The sequence below is a fragment of the Macaca fascicularis genome, chromosome 1 (assembly GCF_037993035.2).
Source record: "Macaca fascicularis isolate 582-1 chromosome 1, T2T-MFA8v1.1".
In the NCBI taxonomy this organism is placed as follows: domain Eukaryota; kingdom Metazoa; phylum Chordata; class Mammalia; order Primates; family Cercopithecidae; genus Macaca; species Macaca fascicularis.
The window spans coordinates 37,158,921-37,182,722 of NC_088375.1; the positions used below are offsets into that span (position 1 = coordinate 37,158,921).

Genomic DNA, 23,802 nt, shown 5'->3' on the forward strand with positions numbered 1-23,802 from the left:
GCTTTCTGTCTCTACAGATTTGTCTGTTAAAAGGCACACAGTATGTGCTTTTCTGTGATTGTCTTTCACCTAGCATTAATAATGTCTTCAAAATTCATCCTTGTTGTAGCATGAACCAGTACTTCATTCTCTTCTATGGCTGAATAATATTCCCTTCTGTGATATACCACATCTTGTTTATCCATTCATCAATTGGTGGGAATTTGGGCTGCTTTCACATTTTGGCTATTATGCTGCTAGGAATGTTCAAGTACAAAGTTTTGTGTGAACACGTTTTAGTTTTTCTTAGGTATATAACTAGGAGTGGAGTTTCTGGATCATACGGTATTTCTGCTTTTAACATTTTATGGAACTGGCCTACTGTTTTTCAAAGTGGCTGCAACATTTTATGTTCCCCCCAGCCGTGTATGAGGGTTCCAGTTCTCCATATCTTCACCAACACTTATTGCCTGTTGTTTTGATTATGGCCATGCTAGTGGATATGAAGGGTGTCTCATTATGGTTTTTACTTCCATATCCCTGATGGCTAATGATGTTGGGTGTCTTTTCATGTGCTTATTGGCAATTTGTCTTCTCTGACAAGATATTCAGATCCTTTGCCCATTTTAAAAGTAGGTTGTCTTTTGTTATTTGGATATAAGAAAATACCATATTACAAGTCCCTTATCAGATACATCATTTTCAAATTTTCTACTCTTCTGTTTTTCTTTTTCACTTAATGGTGTCCGTTGCAGCAAAAAAGGGGTTTTTTTTGTTGTTGTTTTTTTCATTTTTTCTTTTTTAAGTAAAATCCAATAGATTTTTTTATTTGGTGGTTTGAGCTCTTGGTATCCCCTAATAAGCCATTGTCTGACCCAGAGTTACAAAGATTTACACCTGTGTTTTCACCTAAGCATTTTATAATTTTAACTCTTACATTTAGGTTTTGATCCATTTTGAGTTAATTTGTTATGGTGTGAGATAGGGTCCAACTTTATTCTTTTGCATGTGGACATTCAGCTGTATCAGGACTAGTTGTTGAAAGGATGATTCTTTCCCCATGAATTGTCTTGGCATGCTTATTGAAAATCAGCTGACATAAATGATTGGGTTTATTTCTGGACTTTCAATCCTATTCTCTATGTGTCTGTTCCTATACCAGTGTCACATTGTCTTGATTACTCTAGCTGTTTAATAAGTTTTGAAATCAGGAAATCTGAGTCTTCAAACTTTTTCTGTCATATAGTTTTATACTATTACTTTATACCCTATGAAGAGAATTTACAATGTTAAAATCTTTACTGTATCATAATGAACTTCTTAAGGTGTATTTCTTAAGGAAGTTTTCTTGGCCGGGCACGGTGGCTCAAGCCTGTAATTCCAGCACTTTGGGAGGCCGAGACGGGCGGATCACGAGGTCAAGAGATCGAGACCATCCTGGCTAACACAGTGAAACCCCGTCTCTACTAAAAAAAATACAAAAAACTAGCCCGGTGAGGTGGCGGGCGCCTGTAGTCCCAGATACTCGGGAGGCTGAGGCAGGAGAAAGGCATAAACCCGGGAGGCGGAGCTTGCAGTGAGCTGAGATCCGGCCACTGCGCTCCAGCCTGGGGTCCGCGACAGAGCGAGACTCCGTCTCAAAAAAAAAAGTTTTCTTTTTCTACCCCTTTTTCTATTCCTATTCTAAAGCAACCTGTACTTACTATGCAGGTTGAATATGCCTTATTCAAAAGGCTTGGGACTGGAAGTATGCTTAGGATATAGTCCTCTCCTGCTGTCTGTATCTTCGACCTCTTTCTACTGGAGTGTTCTCATAAGCATTTAAACATATTAATGTACCTTCCATCTAAACAAAATTTAAGCATTATAAATTTTTTTAAACCCACAGTCCTCTCTAGTTACCACACTTGTTTTTCATCCCCTATGTAGACAAACATGTTTTGCCTTTGAAAATTATAAAAGTACTACATATGCAGGATTTTAAAATTCAAGTAGTTCTGAAAGTTATGGAAATAAGATATCCTTGCCTCTTCTAATCCAACTCCGTCATAAGCAGTTTCTTGTGTATCTTTCCGAGAAACTAAACACATACATGAGAACATAATACACATACCATTCAGCACCTTTCCATATGAGTACTTACAAACCTACCTCATTGCTTTAAACTCCGGCAGAGTATGGATATGCCATGCTGATTTAAATAGTTCTGATGAATATCTTGTTTTTAAGATTTCGTGTGACTGTCAACAATACTACAGTGATTATCCTTCAAGTCACCATCTGTTCCCATGTTGCTAAATTAGGTGGGCATGTTTTAACCTTACAGTACCTGATTGCTCAGCAATATTTGAAAGTAACCTTGCATTCCTCCTTGAAACATAATCTTCCTTTGGCTTTTGTGATGCCGTGATCTTTTTTCCCCACCTCCCAACGTACTGTCTAGGCTTGCTCCCTGTGATGTTTGCCAGAGTTCTGCCCTATGCCATTTTCTTACTCCTTGCCATGTTATCATTTATTTTGGTATGTAACTAGATAAACATATTGTAACCCTATGTTTAACATTTTGAGGAACTACCAGGATATTTTCCAGAGCAGCGGTGCCATTTTACATTCCTACCAGCAATTTAAGAGTACTCCAGTTTGTCCATGTCAACACTTGCTGTTCTTGCCAATGATTATAGTCATCTGTCTTTTTTATTATAGCCATTCTAGTGGATGTGAAGTGATTTGGGGCATTTGTTCATGTTATGAAACATGTTTCATAAATCATGAACATGTTTGTTGAGACTAATATGTAGTTCCATTATGGTATATTTCCAAACAACTGTGAGGGAATCAGTCATTTATAACTACAGAAGAATAAATATGGTAGAGCAGTGCTTCTCAAACTATAATGTGCATACAGGTCACCTGGGAATCTTGTTAAAATGCAGATTCTTATCCAGCATATCTGGGGTAGGGATCAAAGCTCTTCATGTCTAGCAGGCTTCCAACTAATGCTGATGTTGCTGAGTGAACACCACTTTTGAGTAGTAAGGCTCTAGATTACTCTTAGAAGGGAAAGACTTATTGTCAACTAATTGCCTAAATTTACTACACATCCTTGCTTTCAAATGTCATACAAATTTAGAGTGAAATTCAAAGTGAAAGCTATCAGGATGCATTTAAATATGTGTCAACAGTGCATCTTTCTTAAATCATATTTGTCAAGAAAGAAGATACAGCTTTTTAAAAATGTTTCTATATATTATCTATTACACAGCAAAACATAGGCAGTAGGGCATAATGTAAAAAGCACTGTTCTGTGAATGCTGTAATCTAGGGCCTAGTCTTTACCCCTGACTAGTAAGTTTAAACAAGTTACCTTTTGTGCCCTGAGTTTGCCCACCTGCAAAGACTGATTTGAACTAGTAATCTCCCCAGCCTAAAAAATTTATATTAATAAATATTGATTTACTTAATTATTATTGTAGTTTATTGAAAGAATTCACTGATTCTCAGCCTCATTTTAAATGAAGATAAAAGGTAGCTCAAGTACACATGTGAATTGCATAAACTATGCAAAAATTTGAGTCCAGATCTTTGGTTTCCTGAAATAACATATTGTATTGCCCAGTATAGCTATCTGGAGTTTCAGAATTTCTTTTTTGCAACCAAAAAAGGTTATACACACAGGCATTTGTATATTATATAATTACATAAGCCACATTCATGCCAACTGTCTTTGAAAGTGAGCTGCTATAGATTTTTGCCACAGAAGGAACATTTGCTGATATTAAATGTGTGATGCATATGAGCCAGAAAAACAAGCCTACATCTGTTTGTACATTTATTGTTTCAGTTTGCTCTAGGCAGATCCCAGATGATAAACCACTTAGTTCAGTTTGTTACAGCTTGGTCCGATGGGGTCCTTTTTACTCATGTTAATGCCAGTTGACATCACCAAAGATGAATGCTATTAAATGACCATAGAGTATACTTACTTCAGCAATGACTATATGGTAGGAAATGGGGTCTGTTTCATAATGGTTAAAATTTGGCACTCCCTTCACTTAAGCTCAAGTTCAGTCTCAGTTTGGAAGTTCATCTTTTTCTCTCAAACCCTGGCCTTTTTGTCCCTTCTGAGGAGCATGCAGCTCTTGCCTCCTTTCATGGCTAGCTGCACACACACAGTTTCCCTGACTGAGGACTGAGTGCCCCTTAGGGACGGGGATCCTGTCTGACGGGGAGGTGGCATGGTAGAGCACAGAGAACATAGACTGGCCTCAGTTCAGATCTACACCCTGCCATTTACTGATGGACGTTGGATAACTTAACCACTCTGTAAAAGCATTATGCTAAGTGAAAGAAGACGTAGTAGCACCTACCTAGGACACCTGTTCTGATGTTCAAATGAAGAAACACATGCAGATAAGCTAGCACTGCGCCCGACACGGGGTGCTCAGTGAACGTCACTTCTCTCGTGCCCTGCCCACCTTTCCCAGCCTGTGTATGGTAGCACTCAGTGCCCTGTTTGCTTATGGGATGTGTTCCATAAATGTTTCTTGAATTGAATTTATGTTCATTAAGATAGAGATGGACTCGCTTTTTCTAGAGAGTATCTAGGTTCTTGAAAGTGGGTAGTTTTATTTATTAATTATAATATGGAAATATTTGTATTTTGCTTATAAGTAAGGAAATAGGGCTTAATTCTTATACTAACATTTTTCATGCTTTTGCCCCATTTTTCCCATTCTGCAGCAACTAGACATAAATGGTTCTTCAGATTCTTCCACACTGCCCAAATTGGAAGAATTCTATACCTCTCTCACCCAGTCAGAGGACCAGAGCCAGTCCGAACCCAACAATAGTCAGACTCAGCCAAAGCAAATTCAGCTTTCCACAGCAGTAGTACCCCGTTCAACTCCTGCAGTGGATGATTCTGCAGAAAAGCCCTCTGGTTCTGGTATGTTTCTGTGTACTTGTGCATGCTCACAGTTGACAAACATGATGGTTTGCCATGTTGCTAAAAAAACCTTCATTTATCCCTTGCAAAATATGTCTTGAAACATTACTGACCCTAGCTTTTGTGTTAAGTCCTTGTTTTATGTTTGGGCTCAATTGTTCCTTTAACTTTGCCACTCTTCTTTTTTTCGGCACATTTTTTTGAGGTGGGGGGTCCCATTTGTATAGAGTAAAATTTTCTGGCTGTAAAGTGTATAGTTCTTTGAGTTTTGATAAATGGATAGTCTTGTCATCACAGCCATAATCATGATAACATTTCCATCAGCCTGAAAAGTTTCCTTGTGCCCCTTTGCAGTCAGTCCCGTTGCCTGCTTACTGGCTTCTGGCATGTCACTTTCCCTTTTCTAGAATTTCATATAAATGGAATAATACATAGTTTTTATGTCTGGCTGGCTTCTTTCACTTACCGTAATATTTTAGAGTTTCATTTATGTTGTGCCAGTATCAGAAAGCTGTTCCTATTTATTTGCTGAATAGTATTCAGTTACATGGATATACCACAATTTACCTGTTTACCAGTTAATGGACACCTATGTTGTTTCCAGAATTTGACCATTATGAATAAAGCTGCCATGAACATTTGCACACAGCTCTTTGTCTAGAAGTATGTTTTTATTTCTGTTAAATATATACATAAAAGGTCGGGCACGGTGGCTCACACCTGTAATCCCAGCACTTTGGGAGGCTGAGGCAGGTGGATCACGAGGTCAGGAGTTCAAGACCATCCTGGCCAAGATGGTGAAACCCCATCTCTACTAAAAATACAAAAATTAGCTGGACATGATGTCAGGAGCCTGTAATCCCAGCTACTTGGCAGAGGCTGAGGCAGGAGAATTGCTTGAACCTGGGCGGCAGAGGTTGCAGTGAGCCGAGATTGCATGACTACACTCCAGCCTGGGTGACAGAGTGAAACTCCGTCTCAAAAAAAAAAAAAAATTTATATATATATACACACACATAGGAATGGATTTGCTAGGTCATACAGTAACTGCATGTTTAACTTTTTAAGAAGCTGCCACACGTTTTCTAAAGTGATTGCACCAATTTGCAATCCCACCAGCAAGGAATAAAAGTTTCAAGTACTCCACATCCTTGTCAACAGATGTTATTGTTGATCTTTTTTTTTTTTTAATTTTCACATATTTGGTTTTTTTATTATACTTTTGAGTTCTAGGGTACATGTGTACAAGGTGCAGGATTGTTACATATGTATACATGTGCCATGTTGGTGTGCTGCACCCGTTAACTCATCATTTACATTAGGTATATCTTCTAATGCTATCCCTCCCCCTTCTCCCCACCCCATGACAGGCCCCGGTGTGTGATGTTCCCTGCCCTGTGTCCAAGTGTTCTCATTGTTCATTTCGCACCTGTGAGTGAAGATGCAGTGTTTGGTTTTCTGTCCTTGCAGTAGTTTGCTGAGAATGATGGTTTCCAGCTTCATCCATGTCCCTACAAAGGATATGAACTCATCCCTTTTTATGGCTGCACAGTATTCCATGGTGCATATATGCCACATTTTCTTAATCCAGTCTATCATTGATGGACATTTGGGTTGGTTCCAAGTCTTTGCTGTTGTGAATAGTGCCGCAATAAACATACATGTGCATGTGTCTTTATAACAGCATGGTTTATAATCCTTTGGGTATATGCCCAGTAATGGGATGGCTGGGTCAAATGGTATTTATAGTTCTAGAGCCTTGAGGAATCGCCACACTGTCTTCCACAATGGTTGAACTAGTTTACAGTCCCACCAACAGTGTAAAAGTGTTCATATTTCTCCACATCCTCTCCAGCACCTGTTGTTTCCTGACTTTTTAATGATCGCCATTCTAACTGGCGTGAGATGGTATCTCATTGTGGTTTTGATTTGCGTTTCTCTGATGACCAGTGATGATGAGCATTTTTTCATGTGTCTGTTGGCTGCATAAATGTCTTAGTCATGAAGTCCTTGCCTATGCCAATGGCCTGAATGGTATTGCCTAGGTTTTCTTCTAGGGTTTTTATGGTTTTAGGTCTAACATTTAAGTCGTTAATCCATCTTGAATTAATTTTTGTATAAGGTATAAGGAAGGGATCCAGTTTCAGCTTTCTACATATGGCAAGTCAGTTTTCCCAGCACCATTTATTAATTAGGGAAACCTTTCCCCATTTCTTGTTTTTGTCAGGTTTGTCAAAGACCCAATGGTTGTGGATGTGTGGTATTATTTCTGAGGGCTCTATTCTGTTGTTCCATTGCTCTATACCTCTGTTTTGGTACCAGTACTAGGCTGTTTTGGTTACTGTAGCCTTGTAGTATAAATAGTATAGTCAGGTAGCATGATACCTCCAGCTTTGTTCTTTTTGCTTAGAATTGTCTTGGCACTGCGGGCTCTTTTTTGGTTCCATATGAACTTTAAAGTAGTTTTTTCCAATTCTGTGAAGAAAGTCATTGGCAGCTTGATGGGGACGGCATTGAATCTATAAATTACCTTGGGCAGTATGGCCATTTTCACAATATTGATTCTTCCTATCCATGAGCATGGAATGTTCTTCCATTTGTTTGTCTATTTGATTGCGTCTATTTGATTCTTCTCTCTTTTCTTCTTTATTAGTCTTGCTAGCGGTCTATCAATTTTGTTGATCTTTTCAAAAAATCAGGTCCTGGATTCATTGATTTTTTGAAGGATTTTTTGTGTATCTCCTTCAGTTCTGCTCTGATCTTAGTTATTTCTTGACTTCTGCTAGCTTTTGAATGTGTTTGCTCTTGCTTCTCTAGTTCTTTTAATTGTGATGTTAGGGTGTCAATTTTAGATCTTTCCTGCTTTCTCTTGTGGCCATTTAGTGCTATAAATTTCCCTCTACACATTGCTTTAAATGTGTCCCAGAGATTCTGGTATGTTGTGTCTTTGTTCTCATTGGTTTCAAAGAACATCTTTATTTCTGCCTTCATTTCGTTATGTACCCAGTAGTCATTCAGGAGCAGGTTGTTCAGTTTCCATGTAGCTGAGTGGTTTTGAGTGAGTTTCTTAATCTTGAGTTCTAGTTTGATTGCACTGTAGTCTGAGAGACAGTTTGTTATAATTTCTGTTCTTTTACATTTGCTGAGGAGTGCTTTACTTCCAATTATGTGGTCAATTTTAGAATAAGTGTCATGTGGTGCTGAGAAGAATGTATATTTTGTTGATTTGGGATGGACAGTTCTGTAGATGTCTATTAGGTCCACTTGGTGCAGAGCTGAGTTCAATTCCTGGATATCCTTGTTAACTTTCTGTCTCATTGATCTGTCTAATGTTGACAGTGGGGTGTTAAAGTCTCCCATTATTATTGTGTGGGAGTCTAAGTCTCTTTGTAGATCTCTAAGGACTTACTTTATGAATCATGGTGCTCTGGTATTGGGGGCATATATATTTAGGATAGTTAGCTCTTCTTGCTGAATTGATCCCTTTACCATTATGTGATGGCCTTGTTGTCTCTTTTGATCTTTGTTGGTTTAAAGTCTGTTTTATCAGAGACTAGGATTGCAACCCCTGCTTTTTTTTTTATTGTCGATCTTTTTAAATGTTGCCAGTCTCTTGGGTATGTAGTGGTATATTATTGTAGTTTTAATTTGCATTTTCCTGTTTACCACGATGTTCACCATCTTTTTTGTGTCCTTATTTGCCATTCGTGTATCTTCTTTAGCTAAGTGCCTGTTCAAGTACTTATTCACTTTTTAAATTGGGTTATCTTCTTACCTACTTGTAGAAATTCTTTATTCTGTACACACATTCTTTGTCAGGTATAAATATTCCTCCAGTCTGTGGCTTGCCTTTTAGTGTCTTTGGAAGAGCAAAAGTTTTCAAGTCCAGTTTAGTGATTTTTTTTTTCTCTTTACAATTTGAGCTTTGTGTATCTTGTTTAGAAATCTTTAACTGAAATAACTAAGATTTTCTTCTACATTTTCTTATAAAATGTTTATAGTTTTAAGTCTAAGATCCAATTCAAGTTAATATTTGTATAGGGTATGATGTGAGGATCAATGTTTGTTTGCATCTGAATGTCCAGTTGTTCCAGCACCATTTGTTGAAAAGACTATCTCCAGTAAATCGCCTTGATACCTTTGCCAAAAGTCAGTAGACTGTATTTGTGAGGATCTGTTTCTAAAATTTCCATTTTGTACTCTTGGTCTATATGTCTGTCTTTATACTGCTGTCTTAATTACCATGGCTTTATAATAAGTGTTGAAATCATATAATATTAGTCCTCCAACTTTCTTTTTCCCGGGTTGTTGTGCTATTATAGGTCCTTTGATTTTCACATAAATTTTAGAATTAGCTTGTCAATGTCTACACAAAGCCTGCTAAGATTTTGATCTGATTTTTTAATTTAAGTTTGTAGATCAATTTGAGGAGAATTCTCATCTTAACAATATTAAGTCTATCCACATACTACATTTTTTGTTTTGCAACAAAATTTTAATTAGAATGTAAGTTGTTCAGTTATAGTGTACTTCTTATGTATAATTTTCATAAAATATTTTGTAAAAACCTAGGATAAATTATATGATTTAAAATTTTTTTTAAATTGTTTTACTTCAGTATGTTTTTGGGGAACAGGTGGTGTTTGGTTACTTGAATAAGTTCTTTAGTGATTTCTGAAATTTTGGTGCTCTCATCACGTGAGTGCTATACAGTGTACCCAATGTGTAGTTTTTTTATTCCTTGACACCTCCACCCTTTCCCTTGAGTCCCCAAAATCCATTGTATCATTTTTATGCCTTTGCGTCCTCATAGCTTAGCTCCTACCTATGACTAAGAACATATGATGTTTGGTTTTCCATTCCTGAATTACTTCACTTAGAATAATAGTCTCAAATTCCATCCAGGTTGTTGTATATGCCATTATTTCATGCCTTTTTATCGCTGAGAAGTATTCTATGGTGTGGCGTGTGTGTGTGTGTGTATAACACACACATATATATACACACACATATATATCATATTTTCTTTATCCACTCGTTGATTGATGGGCATTTGAGTTAGTTCCATGTTTTTACCATTAAAAATTGTGCTGCTATAAACGTGTATGCAAGTATCTTTTTCGTATAATGACTTATTTTCCTTTAGGTAGATACCTACTAGTGGGACTGCTGGATCAAATGGTAGATCTTAGTTCTTTAAGGAATCTCCACACTGTTTTCCATAGTGGTTGTAATAGTTTACATTCTCACCAATTCATAAAAGCATTCCCTTTCCACCACATGCATGCCAACATCTATTTTTTTTTTTTAATTTTTTGATTATGGTTATTCTCGTAGGAGTGAGGTGGTATCACATTGTGGTTTTAATTTGCATTTCCCTGATAATTAGTGATGTTGAGCATTTTTCCATATGCTTGTCAACCATTTGTATATCTTCCTTTGGGAATTGTCTATTCAAGTCCTTAGCCCACTTTTAATGGGATTGTTTCTTTTTTTCTTGCTGAGTTCTTTGTAGATTTTGGATATTAGTCCTTTGTTGGATGTATAGATTGTGAAGATTTTCTCCCATTCTGTAGGTTGTCTTGTTAACACTGGTGATTATTTCTTTTGCTGTACAGAAGCTTTTTAGTTTAATTAAGCCCCATCTATTTATCTTTGTTTTTGTTGCATTTGCTTCTGGGTTCTTGGTCATGAATTATTTGCCTAAGCCAATGTCTAGAAGGGCTTTTCCATTGTTATACTCTAGAATCTTTAAGGTTTCAAGTCTTAGATTTAAGTCTTTGATCCATCTTGAGTTGGTTTATAGGGTGAGAGATGAGGCTCTAATTTCATTCTTCTACATGTGGCTTGCCAATTATCCCAGCACCATATGTTGAATAGGGTGTCCTTTCCCCACTTTATGTTTTGGTTTGCTTTGTCAAAAATCAGTTGGCTGTAAGTATTTGGCTTTGTTTTTGGGTTTTCTATTCTGTTCCATTGGTCTGTGTGCCTATCTTTATGCCAGTACTGTGCTGTTTAGGTAACTATGGCCCAAAAAAAGAGTTTGAAGTCAGGTAATGTGATGCCTCAGATTTGTTCTTCTTCTTTTGGCTACAGGGACTCTTTTTTGGCCCCCCATATGAATTTTAAGATTGTTTTTTCTAGTTCTGTGATGAATGATGGTAGTATTTTGATGGGAATTGCGCTGAACTTGTGGATGGCTTTTGACAGTATGGTCATTTTCACAATATTGATTCTATCCATCCACGAGCATGAGATATGTTTCCATTTGTTTGTGTCATCTATGATTTCTTTCAGCAGTATTTTGTTTTTCTCCATGTAGAAGTCCTTCACGTCTTGGTTAGCTGTATTCCTAAGTATTCTATTTTTATTGCAGCTATTGTGAAAGGGGTTGAGTTTGTGAACTCAGAAAATCTGAGATAGGTCTCAGTTAATTTAGAAAGTTTATTTTGCCAAGGTTGAGGATGTGTCTGTGACAGAGCCTCAAGAAGTCCTGATGACATGTGCCCAAGGTGGTTAGGGCACAGCTTGGTTTTATACATTTAGGGAGACATGAGACATCAATCAATATATGTAAGAAGTACATTGGTTTGGTCTGGAAGGTGGAACAATTTGAAGCAAAGGCAAGCAGGGAGGGAGCTTCCAGGTCACAGATAGGTGATTCACAAAGGGTTACATTCTTTTGAGTTTCGATCAGCCTTTCCAAAGGAGACTGAAGAGACTGGGGTCCTATTTCTAGCCTCTTTAAACAAAACAATTGTTAGCCAAGAATTTTGTAGCCAGCAAAACTCAGCTTCATAAATGAAGGAAAGATACAGTCTTTTCCAAACAAACAAATGCTGAGAGACTTCACCACTACCAAGCCAGCACAAGAACTGCTAAAGGAGCACTAAATCTTGAAAAAAATCCTTGAAATACACCAAAATAGAACCTCCTTTAAAGCATAAACCTCACAGGACCTACGTAACAATAACACAATGAAAAAAACAAGGTATTCAGGCAACAAATAGCATGATGAATAGAATAGTACCTCACATCTCAATAGTAACATTGAATATAAATGGCCTCAATGCTCCACTTAAAAGATACAGAACTGCAGAATGGATAAGAATTCACCAACCAAGTTTCTGCTGCCTTCAGGAGACTCACCTAACACATAAGGACTCACATAAACTTAAGGTAAAGAGGTGGAAAAAGATATTCCATGCAAATGAACACCAAAAGCTAGCAGGAGTAGCTATTCTTATATCAGACAAAACAAACTTTAAAGCAGCTGCAGTTAAAAGACAAAGGGACATTATATAATGACAAAAGGACTAGTACAACAGGAAAACATAGCAATTCTAAATATACATGCACCTAACACTAGAGCTCCCAAATTTATAAAACAATTACTACTAGACCTAAGAAATTAGATATCGATGGCAACACAATAATAGTAGGGGACTTTAATACTCGACTGACAGCACTAGACAGAAAGTCAACAAGAAACAATGGACTTAAACTATACCCTACAACAAATGGAATTAACAGATATTTATAGAACATTCTATCCCACAAATGCAGAATATGTATTCTATTCATCAACACATGGAATATTCTCTAAGACAGACCACATGATAGGTCACAAAACAAGCCTCAGTAAATTTAAGGAAATTGAAGTTATATCAAGTACTCTCTCAGACCACAACAGAATAAAATTGGATATCAACTCCAAGAGGAACACTCAAAGGCATGCAAATAGAAGATGGAAATTAAATAATCTGCTCCTGAATGATCACTGGGTCAACAATGAAATCAAGATGGGAATTCAAAAATTCTTTGAACTGAATGATACAACCTATCAAAACCTCTGGAATACTGCAAAAGTTGGTGCTAAGAGGAAAGTTCATAGTATTAAATGCCTATATCAAAAGGTCTAGAAGAGCATAAATAAACAATCTAAGGGTATACCTCATGGAATTGGAGAAACAAGAAAAATCAAAACACGAACTCAGCAGAAGAAAGCAAATAACCAGGATCAGAGCAGAACTAAATGAAATTGAAACAAAAAAAGTACAAAAGACAAGTGAAAAACAAAGGTGGTTCTTTGAAAAGATAAAAATTGAAAGACCATTAGTGAGATTAAGAAGATAGAGGATCCAAATAAACTCAATTAGAAATGAAACAGGAGATGTTACAACTGATAACACAGAAACACAAAAGATTATTCAAGGCTACTTTTAACATCTTTACACACGTAAACTAGAAAACCTAGAAGAGATGGATAAACTTCTGGAAATACACAACCATCCGAGATTAAGCCAGGATGATACAGAATCTCTGATCAGACCAATAACAAGCAGTGAGATTGAAATGGTAATAAAAAGATTGTCAACAAAAAAAGTCCAGGACCAGATGGATTCACAGCTGAATTCTATCACACATTTAAAGAAGAATTGGTACCAATCCTATTGACACTATTCCAAAAGATAAAGAGGGAATCCTCCCTCAATCATTCTATGAAGCCAGTATCACCCTAATACCAAAACCAGGAAAGGACATAACAAAAAAAACTACAGACCAATATCCCTGATGAACACAGATGCAAAAATCCTCAACAAAATACTAGTGAACTGAATCCAGTAACATATTGAAAAGATAATCCACCATGGGCAGAGGGGTTTCATACCAGGGATGCAGGGATGGTTTAACATACGTAAGTCAATAAATGTGATACACTGTGGGGAAAAGAGAGATCACCCTGTTACTGTGTCTATATAGAAAGAAGTAGACATAAGAGACTCCATTTTGTTCTGTATTTGAGATGCTGTTAATCTGTGACCCTGCCCCCAACCTTGTCCTTGCAAGAGACATGTGCTGCGGTGACTCAAGGTTTAATGGATTTTGGGCTGTGCAGGATGTGTCTTTGTTAAACAAGTGCCTGAAGGCAGCTTGCTGGTTAAAAGTCATCACCATTCTCTTAATTTCAACTACCCAGGGACACGTACACGGCCAAAGGTCGCAGGGACCTCTGCCTAGGAAAGCTAGGTATTGTCCAAGGTTTCTCCCCATGTGATAGGCTAAAACAATGCTGTAGATTTCTGCTGGGAAATCTGCCATTAATCTGATAGATTCTCCTTTATAGGTTACCTGATGCTTTTGCCTCACAGCTCTTAAGAGTATTTCCTTGGTCTTGGCTTTAAATAACCTGATAACTATGTGCCTAGGCAGTGATCTTTTTGTAATCAGTTTCCCAGGTGTTCTTTGAGCTGCTTGTATGTGGATGTCTAGATCTCTAGCAAGACCAGGGAAGTTTTCCTTGATTATTCCCTCAAATACATTTTCCAAACTTTTAGATTTCTCTTCTTCCTCAGGGACAGCAGCTACTCTTAGGTTTGGATGTTTAACCTAGTCCCAAACTTCTTAGAGGCTTTGTTCATTTTTTAAAATTCTTTTTTCTTTGTGTTTGATGGATCAGGTTAATTCAAAAGCCTTGTCTTTGAGCTCTGAAGTTCTTTCTTCTGCTTGTTCAATTCTATTGCTGAGCCTTTCCAGTGCATTTTGCATTTCTCTAAGTGTGTCCTTGATTTCCAGAAGTTGTGATCGTTTTTTATTTATGCTTTCTATTTCACTGAAGAATTTTTCTTTCATATCCTGTATCATGTTTTTGATTTCTTTAAGCTGGACTTCATCTTTCTCTGGTGCCTCCTTGATTAGCTTAATAGTCAACCTTCTGAATTATTTTTCTGGCAATTCAGAGATTTCATCTTGGTTTGAATCCATTGCTGGTGAGCTGGTGTGATCTTTTAGGGGTGTTAAAGAACCTTGTTTTGTCATATTACCAGAATGATTTCTCTGGTTCCTTCTTATTTGAGTAGAGTATATAAGAGGGACAATCTGGGATTTGAACGGCTGCTGTTCAGATTCTTTTGTCCAACAGGATGCTCCCTTGATGTGGTGTTCTCTTCTTTCCCCTAGGATTGGGGCTTCCTGAGAACTGAACTGTGGTGATTGTTTTTGCTCTTCTGGGTTTAGCCAGTAAGTGGAGCTACTGGGCTCTGGGCTGGTACTGGGGAGTGTCTGCGAAGAGTCCTGTGATGTGATCCATCTTCAGGTCTTGCAGCCATAGATACCAGCACCTGTTCTGGTGGAGGTAGCAGGGGAGTGAAGTGGACTCTTTGAGGGTCCTTGGTTGTGTGTTTGTTTAGTGCACTGGTTTTGTGTTGGTTGACCTCCAGCCAGGAGATGGTGCTTTCAAGAGTACATCAGCTGTGGCCCTATAGGGAGGATGCAAACTTGCCCTAGGCATACCTGGTTAAGTATTCAGGTTTCTCAGCCAGTGGGCAGGGCCATAGAGCTCCCAAGAGATTATGACCTTTGTCTTTCGCTACCAGGGCAGGTAGAGAAAGATCACCAACCAGGTGGGGGCAGGGATAGGTGTGTCTGAGCTTAGCCCCTCCTTGGGGAGGGCTTGCTGCGGCTGCTATGGGGGTGGGGGTGTGGTTCCCAGTCCAGTGGAGTTATACTCCCAGGGGGATTATGGCTGCCTCTGCCGAGTCATACAGGTTGCCAGGGAAGTGGGGGAAAGCCGGCAGTCACAGGCCTCACCCCGCTTCCATGCAGCCTGCAGTTCTAAAGGCCAGTCTCACTCCCACCGTGGCCCCCGCAACAGCACCAAGTCTATTTCTAGGCAGCTGGTGACCAGGGCTGAGAACTTGCCCCAGACCACGAGCCTCCCCGTTGAGAAAGCAAGAAGACTCACAGTTTTTCGGCATCTCAGGGAACCTTCAGGGGTGATCCAGTTTCTTCAAAGGGTCTATGGATTCTCTCAGCTTTCCCTGTTTGCTTCAAGAACTACCACAGGAACATAAGTTCACGACGTGAGTGTCCACGTGCTGCTTTGTCTATCCAAGCAGGAGCTACAAGCTAGTCCTGCCTCCTATCCAGCATCTTAATCAACTATATTTAAACATTTATCCTTCTTTAATTTCTAGCAATGATGTTTCGTAGTTTTCAGTGCATAGGTGTTTTTCATCTTTTGTTAAATTTATCCCTAAGTATTCAATATTTTTATACTATTGAATAAATGGCATTTTAAATTCAATTTTTTATGATTACTGGTATATAGAAATATAGTTGGTTTTCATATATTCCGTGACCTTGCTAAACTAATTTGTTCTAATAGCTTTTTTGGGATTTTCTGTATAGACATTTCATATGTTGGGGGGAAAAAATCCGTTTACTACTTGTGAAATTGTTTGCCATTTTTCCTTTTCCTTGCACTGGTTAGGACATCCATTATAGAGCTGAATAGGAGAGGCCAGAGTGACGTCCTTGCATTGTTGTTGATCTTATAGGGAAGCATTTTATCTTTTACAAATAAAGTATAATGTTAGCTGTAGCCTTTTTGTAGATGCCCTTGGTAGGCTGAGAAAGTTCCAATTTATTCCTAGATTTCTGATAGTTTTTATCATGAATGGGTGTTGAATCTTATCAAATGCTTATTCTGCGTCTGTTGAGATGATTATGGATGTTGCTTGTTTTGACTGTTTATGGGATGGTGAATTATATTGATTTTCAAATATTAAACCAACCTTAAATTCCTGGGATAATACCCTCCTGGTCGTGATATACTATCCTTTTTATATAATGTTAGACTCTATTTGTTAAAGTATTGTTAAGGATTTTTATGGCCATGTTCATGAGGGATATTTATCTGTAGTTTTTTCAATAATATCTTTGTCTGATTTTGGTATCCAGATAATGCTGCTCTATAAAATAAGTTGGGAAGTGTTTCCTCCTCTTCCATTAATATTTTCTGGAAGAATTTGTGTGGAATTCATATTATTTCTTTCTTAAATGTTTGGTAGAATTCAATAGTGAGGACCTCTGGACCTAGAGTTTTCTTTGAAGGAAGGTATTTTAAGCTAATGTCTTTAACAGATACAAAGTTATTGATTATCAGTTTCTTCTCAAGTAAACTTTGGTAGTTTTCTCTTTCAAGGAATTTATCCATTTCGTCTAAACTGTAAAATTTATTAACATAAATTTTCATATTCCCTTATTTTAATATCTGTAGATATTAGTAATTTGTGCCATTTTTTTCCTGCCTGATCTTAGTGTGCCTAGAGGTTTATCAATTTTATTGAACTTCTCAAATAACCAGATTTTTTGTTGCATAGATTTTCCTGTTTATCTCTGTTCCATTTCATTATGTTCTTTCTTTTCCCTTCCATTTGATTACTTTGGGCTTAATTTTCTTTTTCTAGTTTTTCAAATTGAAACCTTAGATCATTCATTTTATAGTTTTTCCTAATATGTGTTTAGTGATACAATTTTCTGTCTAAACCCTGCTCTTGCTGCATCCCATGAATTTTGATATGTTGCATTTTCATTCATTTCAAAATATTTTATAATTTCCCTTGTGAATTTCCTTCTTGACCTATTGGTTATCTAGAATTACGTTGTTTAATTTCCACATACTTGGGGGTTTTCCAGATGTCTATTATTTATTTCTAATTTAACTTGTTGTGATCAAGTAACATAAATTTTAATTCTTTAAAATTTTTGACACTTTTATAGCCTACAATGTGCTCTATTTTTGTAAATGCTTTATCTGTACTTTAGAACAATGTATATAGTCTGATGATAGGTAAAGTATTTCATAGTATCAGGTCGAGGTGATGAATAGTGTTGTTTGAATCTTCTATATCCTTACTAATTTTCTAATTGTTCAATTATTGAGAGATAATTGTTGAACTCTCTAATTATAGTAGTTGATTTGTCTTTTTCTTTTTTCAATTTTAACAGGTTTTGCTTCAAGAACTTTGAAGCTCTGTTAATTAGGATTACTATGCTCTCTGGATGAATCAATCCACTTATCATTATTAATTTACTCTTTATCTTTCATAATATTCTTTGCTTTGAAATCTATGTAGTTGATATGAATAAAGACACTCCAAATTTCTTTTGATTTGCCTTTGCAGGGCATATTATTGCCATCCTAGCACTTTTAACCTATCTGTATCTTTATACTTAAAATAGGTTTCTTGGCTGGGTGCTGTGGCTCATGCCTGTAATCCCAGCATTTTGAGAGGCCAAGGCAGGAGGGTCACTTGACCCTAGGAGTTTGAGATCTGCCTGTGCAACATAGTGAGACCCTGTCTGTACAAAAATTTTTTTTAAAACTAGCCGGGTGTGCTGGTGTGCACCTGTGATCCTAGCTGCTTGAGAGGCCGAAGCAGGAAGATCACTTGAACCCAGGAGGTTGAGCCTGCAATGAGTGGCGATTGCAGCAGTGCATTCCAGTCTGGGCAGCAGAGTGAGACCCCATTTCAAAAACATAAAAATGTAGATAGATAAAATTTTGTAAATACGTGGTGTGGTTTTGCATTCTTATCAATCTTGACAATCTCTTCTTTTAATTGGAATGTTTGGACAACTTAAGGTGACAATTGATATGGGTTAATATACATTATTTTGCTATTTGTTTTGTTTGTCCATTTGGTCTTATGCCCTTTTTTCTCTTTTCCTACCTTTAAAGTGAGGTTTTTAAAATTCCATCTTTATCTCCTTTATTGGCTTGGTAGTTTTGTTCTTTTTTTTAGTGGTTTAGGGATTATAGTATATTTCTTTAAATTGTCTCCTTCAAATGATACCACTTTATGTATAACATTAAAACTTTTCATTTTTCCCATGCCAGCCTTTTAGCTATTGTTATTATATATTTCACTTTTTAAATACGTTGTAAACCCCACAATCCAATTCTTGGATATCAAAAATATCCAGTTCTTGTTATTTTTGCTTTATAGTCAATTATCTTTTAAAGATATTAAAAATGAGAAAAGTTTGTTTACTCACACATTTTCCATTCCAGTGTTCTTCATTCCAATGTATAAATTGGGGTTCAGCAAAGAGCCGAAAAATAAATCTTTTTAGCTTTGTAGGCCATATGATCTGTGGCAGTTATTCAACTCTGCTCTTACCGCATGAAAACAGACAATAGGTAAATGAATGAGAGTAGCTGTATTACAATAAAACTTTATTTATAAAATCAAGTGGATTTGGTCCACAGGGCCAAAAAAATTTAATTTTTTTGTCACCCTTCCCCCGTTTTCTTGTAACTGCAGTTACACGTGTGGTAGACTGTTTGATGTTATTCTATTGCTTACTGATACATTTCTTACTCTCAGACTTTGCTGTGTCTCATTTGAGTTTGTTTCTACTACTATGTCTCCAAGTGTACCAGTCGTCTTGTTCAGTTTCTAATTCAGTGTTTTTTTTGTTTTTGTTTTTTAAGACAGAGTCTCGCTCGGTCACCCAGGCTGGAGTGCAGTGGTGCACTTTCAGTTCACTGCAACCTCTGCCTCCCAAGTTCAAGCAATTCTTCCACCTCAGCCTCCCGAGTAGCTGAGATTACAGGCTTGTGCCACTACATCTAGCTAATTTTTTAAGTTCTAAAATAATGGATTATGCCTCCTTTTTCTCTGAAATCTATGTGTTTAAGATCTAGAGACAGGGTTTCACTGTGTTGGCTAGACTGGTCTCGAACTCCTGACCTCAGGTGATCTGCCCGCCTCTGCCTCCCAAAAGTGCTAGGAATACAGGAGTGAGCCATGGCACCTGGCCCAGTGTATTTTTCTTCTCTAGAGGTTTGACTTGGGTCTTTTTTATATCTTCCATTTTTTTCCACATTATAGTCACGTTTTCCTTTTTATCTTCTTGAATAGAGTGCTCTTTAAACAACTGTTATAATATCCATGTCTTATGATTCTATCATATATATAACTTTTGAATTCTGTGTCATTTCTGAATCTGTTTATATTGATTTTTTTTTTCTCCTGATTATAGGTCTTATACATTCTTTGTCTCTGGTAATTTTTTATTGAATGCCAGACACTGTGAATTTTACATTGTCAGCTTAATTTCTTTCTAAATTATTATTATACTTAAGTTCTGGGATACATGCGCAGAATATGCAGGTTTGTTACACAGGGTATACACGTGCCATAGTGGTTTACTGCACCCATCAACCTGTCATCTACATTAGGTATTTGTCTTAATGCTATCCCTCCCCTTGCCCCCCACCCCCCAACAGGCCCCAATATGTGATGTTCCCCTCCCTGTGCCCATGTTCTTATTGTTCAACTCCCACTTATGAGTGAGAACATGCGGTGTTTGGCTTTCTCTTCCTGTGTTAGCTGAGAATGATGGTTTCCAGCTTCATCCTTGTCCCTGCAAAGGACATGAACTCATTCTTTTTTATGACTGCACAGTATTCCATGGTGTATATATGTGTTGGCTTAATTTCTTCCCTTTCTCCTTTTCTTCCTGTCTTTTCTTGGGGTGAGGAGATGCAGTTTAATTTCCCAATCTTTTTTTTTCTTTCAGTGTTCCTTTTAGGTTTATTAGGCTGGTCTGGAAGAGCCTGTGGTCTAGGTCTGGTTTGGTTTGGCTTTGCTATTTAGGCAGTACCTAATACCTTCTGAGATTATTGATGGACTTGATGTTGCATGTGTTAGGATGTCTTTCCGCTACGGCTGATGAGAACACAAACTGTTCTGTCCCAATGTAAGATCTAATGATTATTCTGCCTGCTCCTTTCTGGTAGTTTTTCCCTGGCCTTCGTAGTTTGCTCACATGCACAGGAGTCAGATGACTACTCGGTCCAAGACTCAAGGAGACCTCTCAGCAGATCCTCAGTTTCTTCTCTGTCTCTCTGCAGCTGCCTCCTCTCTGGTACTTTATATCCACAAATTCTAGACGCCTAGCCTTTCTGAATTCTGAACTTTGTTTCTCAACTCAGTGAGACTACCTGGTTCAATCTGGATTCCTCCTCCTCATACTACAGCCTGAAAAGTCTTTTCAGGCAGTGAGCTAAAGCACTTACAGATTGCCTTCTCTCAGGGGTCACTGTCCTGGGATGCTTGTTCAATGTCTGAAAGCTGTTGTTTCATACATTTTGTCCAGTTTTCCAGTTGTGTAAGGCAAAAGAGTAAATATTCTTGTGGAAAAACACCATGACTGAAAGCAGAAATTTTGCTACTCTTAAATTCTTTGGTCATGTGTTCCTGCTTTTCATACCTTTTACTATCTGAGCTCACCTAAGACTTCCTGTAAAATCACATTATTTAATTAAATTATTCTTTTTCCTCTCTAGTAGACACTATAGTTTTATGATCAGAATTTCACTTTTTAGAATATGCTGTCAAATCTTCCTTGAACATCTCTTCACAAAAGTGTGGAACATATACCACACATTACTCTGCTAGATGCTAAAAATGCAAAGATGAATTAAACAATGGATTATGCCTCCTTTTTCTCTGAATTTTTTGAAATCTATGCTTTTAAGATCTAGAACAATGCTATTCAAAACGTAGTCTACATACTGGTGCCAGTTTGAAGGGTTTGCAGCAGTGGACTACACTGTAAGGAGTTTATTCCAGAGTATTCAAGCAGCTACATTGCTGAACACGTGCTTAGCTCACCTGCATTTTTTTTTTAAGCAGGACTTTCTTGAAAGAAGCAATGTGTTGGTTTAGATGCCAGAAAAAGCACCTTCTTTCATTGTAGGCAGGTAATAAGTGGTTTATAGACCAGCTACGAGTACACATCTCAGAGTGCTTAGCATCGCCTTCCTTGGCTGTTAGGAAATCTCAAGCATTGCAGTTCCAGCCATTGTATTTAAAGGGTTATTTCTTCTTAATTAAAATGAATTACTTAGGCATTCATTTTATGGCTGATAACTGGTTTGGGGGACTTCTTAGCAACCACAGTCTAGGATGGTTTTATTTTTATCCTGGCACAGACTTGGAATTGGAACAACTTTGGCAACAGAGAGAATGCCTGTGGGACACCATTCAGCTTAGTGCTGGAAGGAAATAGAAGCACTTATGGGCTCTTCTCTGGGATTTCTATTATATCCAATTTATTTTTATGACATTCCTAGAAATAAAGCATCCCTTCCTTATTCATAAGTATATTTTCCCTCTCTCACCTTCATCCTGACAAGATTTATTTTATCTCAATTCATGATTCCCCATTTCCTTTCCATTTGTTGACTGGTTTCTAAGTCTCATCTTCTCTGATTAACCATTGGTAATTGTCGCGACCTAACAGAAAATGATTGTAATACCAATTAGTATAGAACTAGAATGGGGGAAAGAAGGCAGTAAGTATGAGAACCCCGTGAAAAGATGTTTGTGTACTCTTTCTTTTCCAGTGGAAAGCTCACCAGAGATCCTAAAGAATGAAGATTTTTCTAGCAGCCGTGCTGTTACAGTGTACAAAGACAAGAGCCAAGAATCCATGGACCAGCTGTCTTTGATTTTGTCTTATGAGTGCCAGATTTCTCAGAAGCTCTACATTCCTCGAAGTACAGCCACTGCTGCCTTAGGTGCTGCCGCACGGTTAGCTACATCCAGGAGCCTCCTACACTGGTACCCCAGTGTGAAAAGGATGGAAGCATGAGGGAGGGAGGGAAGGAGGGAGAAAAACAGAATCCAGCCGCTTAGGCCTTGATGAACTCCCAGGCCAAAATGAGGAGGTATTGACGCAAAATTGTATCTTGATTGTTGATACTTTTGTCTTTCTGTGGCTATATGTTAGCTTTATTATGCTAACAGTCTACTTTGATGTGTAAGTATTGATATTTACTGTTGATCTTGATTTTTCTTGATTTTATTTTATTCTGTGTTGTTTTGTTCACCTTTGTTTTTAATGTAGTTTAAAGGAATTTGTTTTTTGTGTGTGTTTGTTTTTCTTGTACATTATCATGACTGATAAATGAAAATTGAAAAACTAATGTTTGTGATCCATATTTGGCAAGACAAAATAGTCTCACATTCCTGTCTCCAGAAAAAAAGGATGTTTGACTCTTAGGGCTGCTTTCTAACTTGAAGTCTTCTATATCATAGAGCATCATCATGTCTTTGAAATATTGGGATCAATAAGAAAATCTACACCCTGAAGCTTTGGTCATATGAATACTTTTACATTTCAAAAAAAATTAAGCTGTTTGCAGTAAAGGCAGTTTCTGAAATGTAGCTGAGCCATCTCTATAATTATCACAGTTCCCAAGAGCCTTAATGTAGCAATCGTTCCACAGTGGCATTCTTTAAGTATTTATATAACATGTTCTCTGAGGTCAAATTCTGTGAAATGTGATGTAGTCGTCTGTTGAGCTCATAATATAAATCATCAAAAAAGACTGAAGGTAAAATTTTAAAATGTGAGTAATGATGGTTAATTTTTTTTACCAGACTTATTCCCAGATTTTAAAAATATTTTACTCACAGAATTAACCCCCAAAACAGAATCATTTCTTAGAAGTAAAATCTGAGAAAGAGATGTAAATAGTGAGCTTGCTTCATGTAACAAGGTTCTCACCCACACAGCTGCTCTTCTAAGGCCTCCTTTTTTGGCATTAAATGACAGAGCTGGTCTCCTGGTTCCTCTCTCTTTTTCTACAATAAGGAATTTCTCCTCTTTCCTTCTCAACTACTTAATTAGCAAAGTATCCACTAAGGAAGGGGGTCGGAGGGGGGTAAATACAGAAATACATTCAGAGTATTATCATGAGACAAACCAAAAGTCTTTACTGATCATTTTCTGTTTAAAAGCCTTAGGGAAAACATGTTTAAATGTAGTACAATTTAAAAGCTCAGATTCACCTCTGATTCCAATATATCTGTAAGAAAAAATGTAAGGATACAGTAATTGACAAAAAAAGACAAAATCTGGAAACATCACTGATAGTTAATCCAACTGATGAAACAGTTTTGGGCTTTTGTGATTTTGTATCACACATCTTTATTGGAGAAGGCAGGTAGAGAGTTATATGGAGGGTCAGTGGACAGTTAAATATCATGTGATGGTTAAATATTATATATATATGT

General features: G+C 37.3%; 1 protein-coding gene across 4 annotated transcripts in view; it reads left to right on the forward strand.

Moving 5' to 3' along the window:
* TDRD5 (tudor domain containing 5) overlaps positions 1-22,709 on the forward strand; it is a 92,832-nt gene extending 70,123 nt beyond the window's left edge. For all 4 annotated transcript variants that reach the window (XM_065531940.2, XM_015446288.4, XM_005540119.5 and 1 more), the window contains 2 exons: positions 4,720-4,924; positions 22,128-22,709. In XM_065531940.2, the coding sequence (XP_065388012.1) occupies positions 4,720-4,924; positions 22,128-22,375 (453 nt within the window). In that variant the 3' untranslated portion in view covers positions 22,376-22,709. The remainder of the gene's footprint in view (positions 1-4,719; positions 4,925-22,127) is intronic.
* The last annotated feature ends 1,093 nt before the right edge of the window (positions 22,710-23,802 follow it).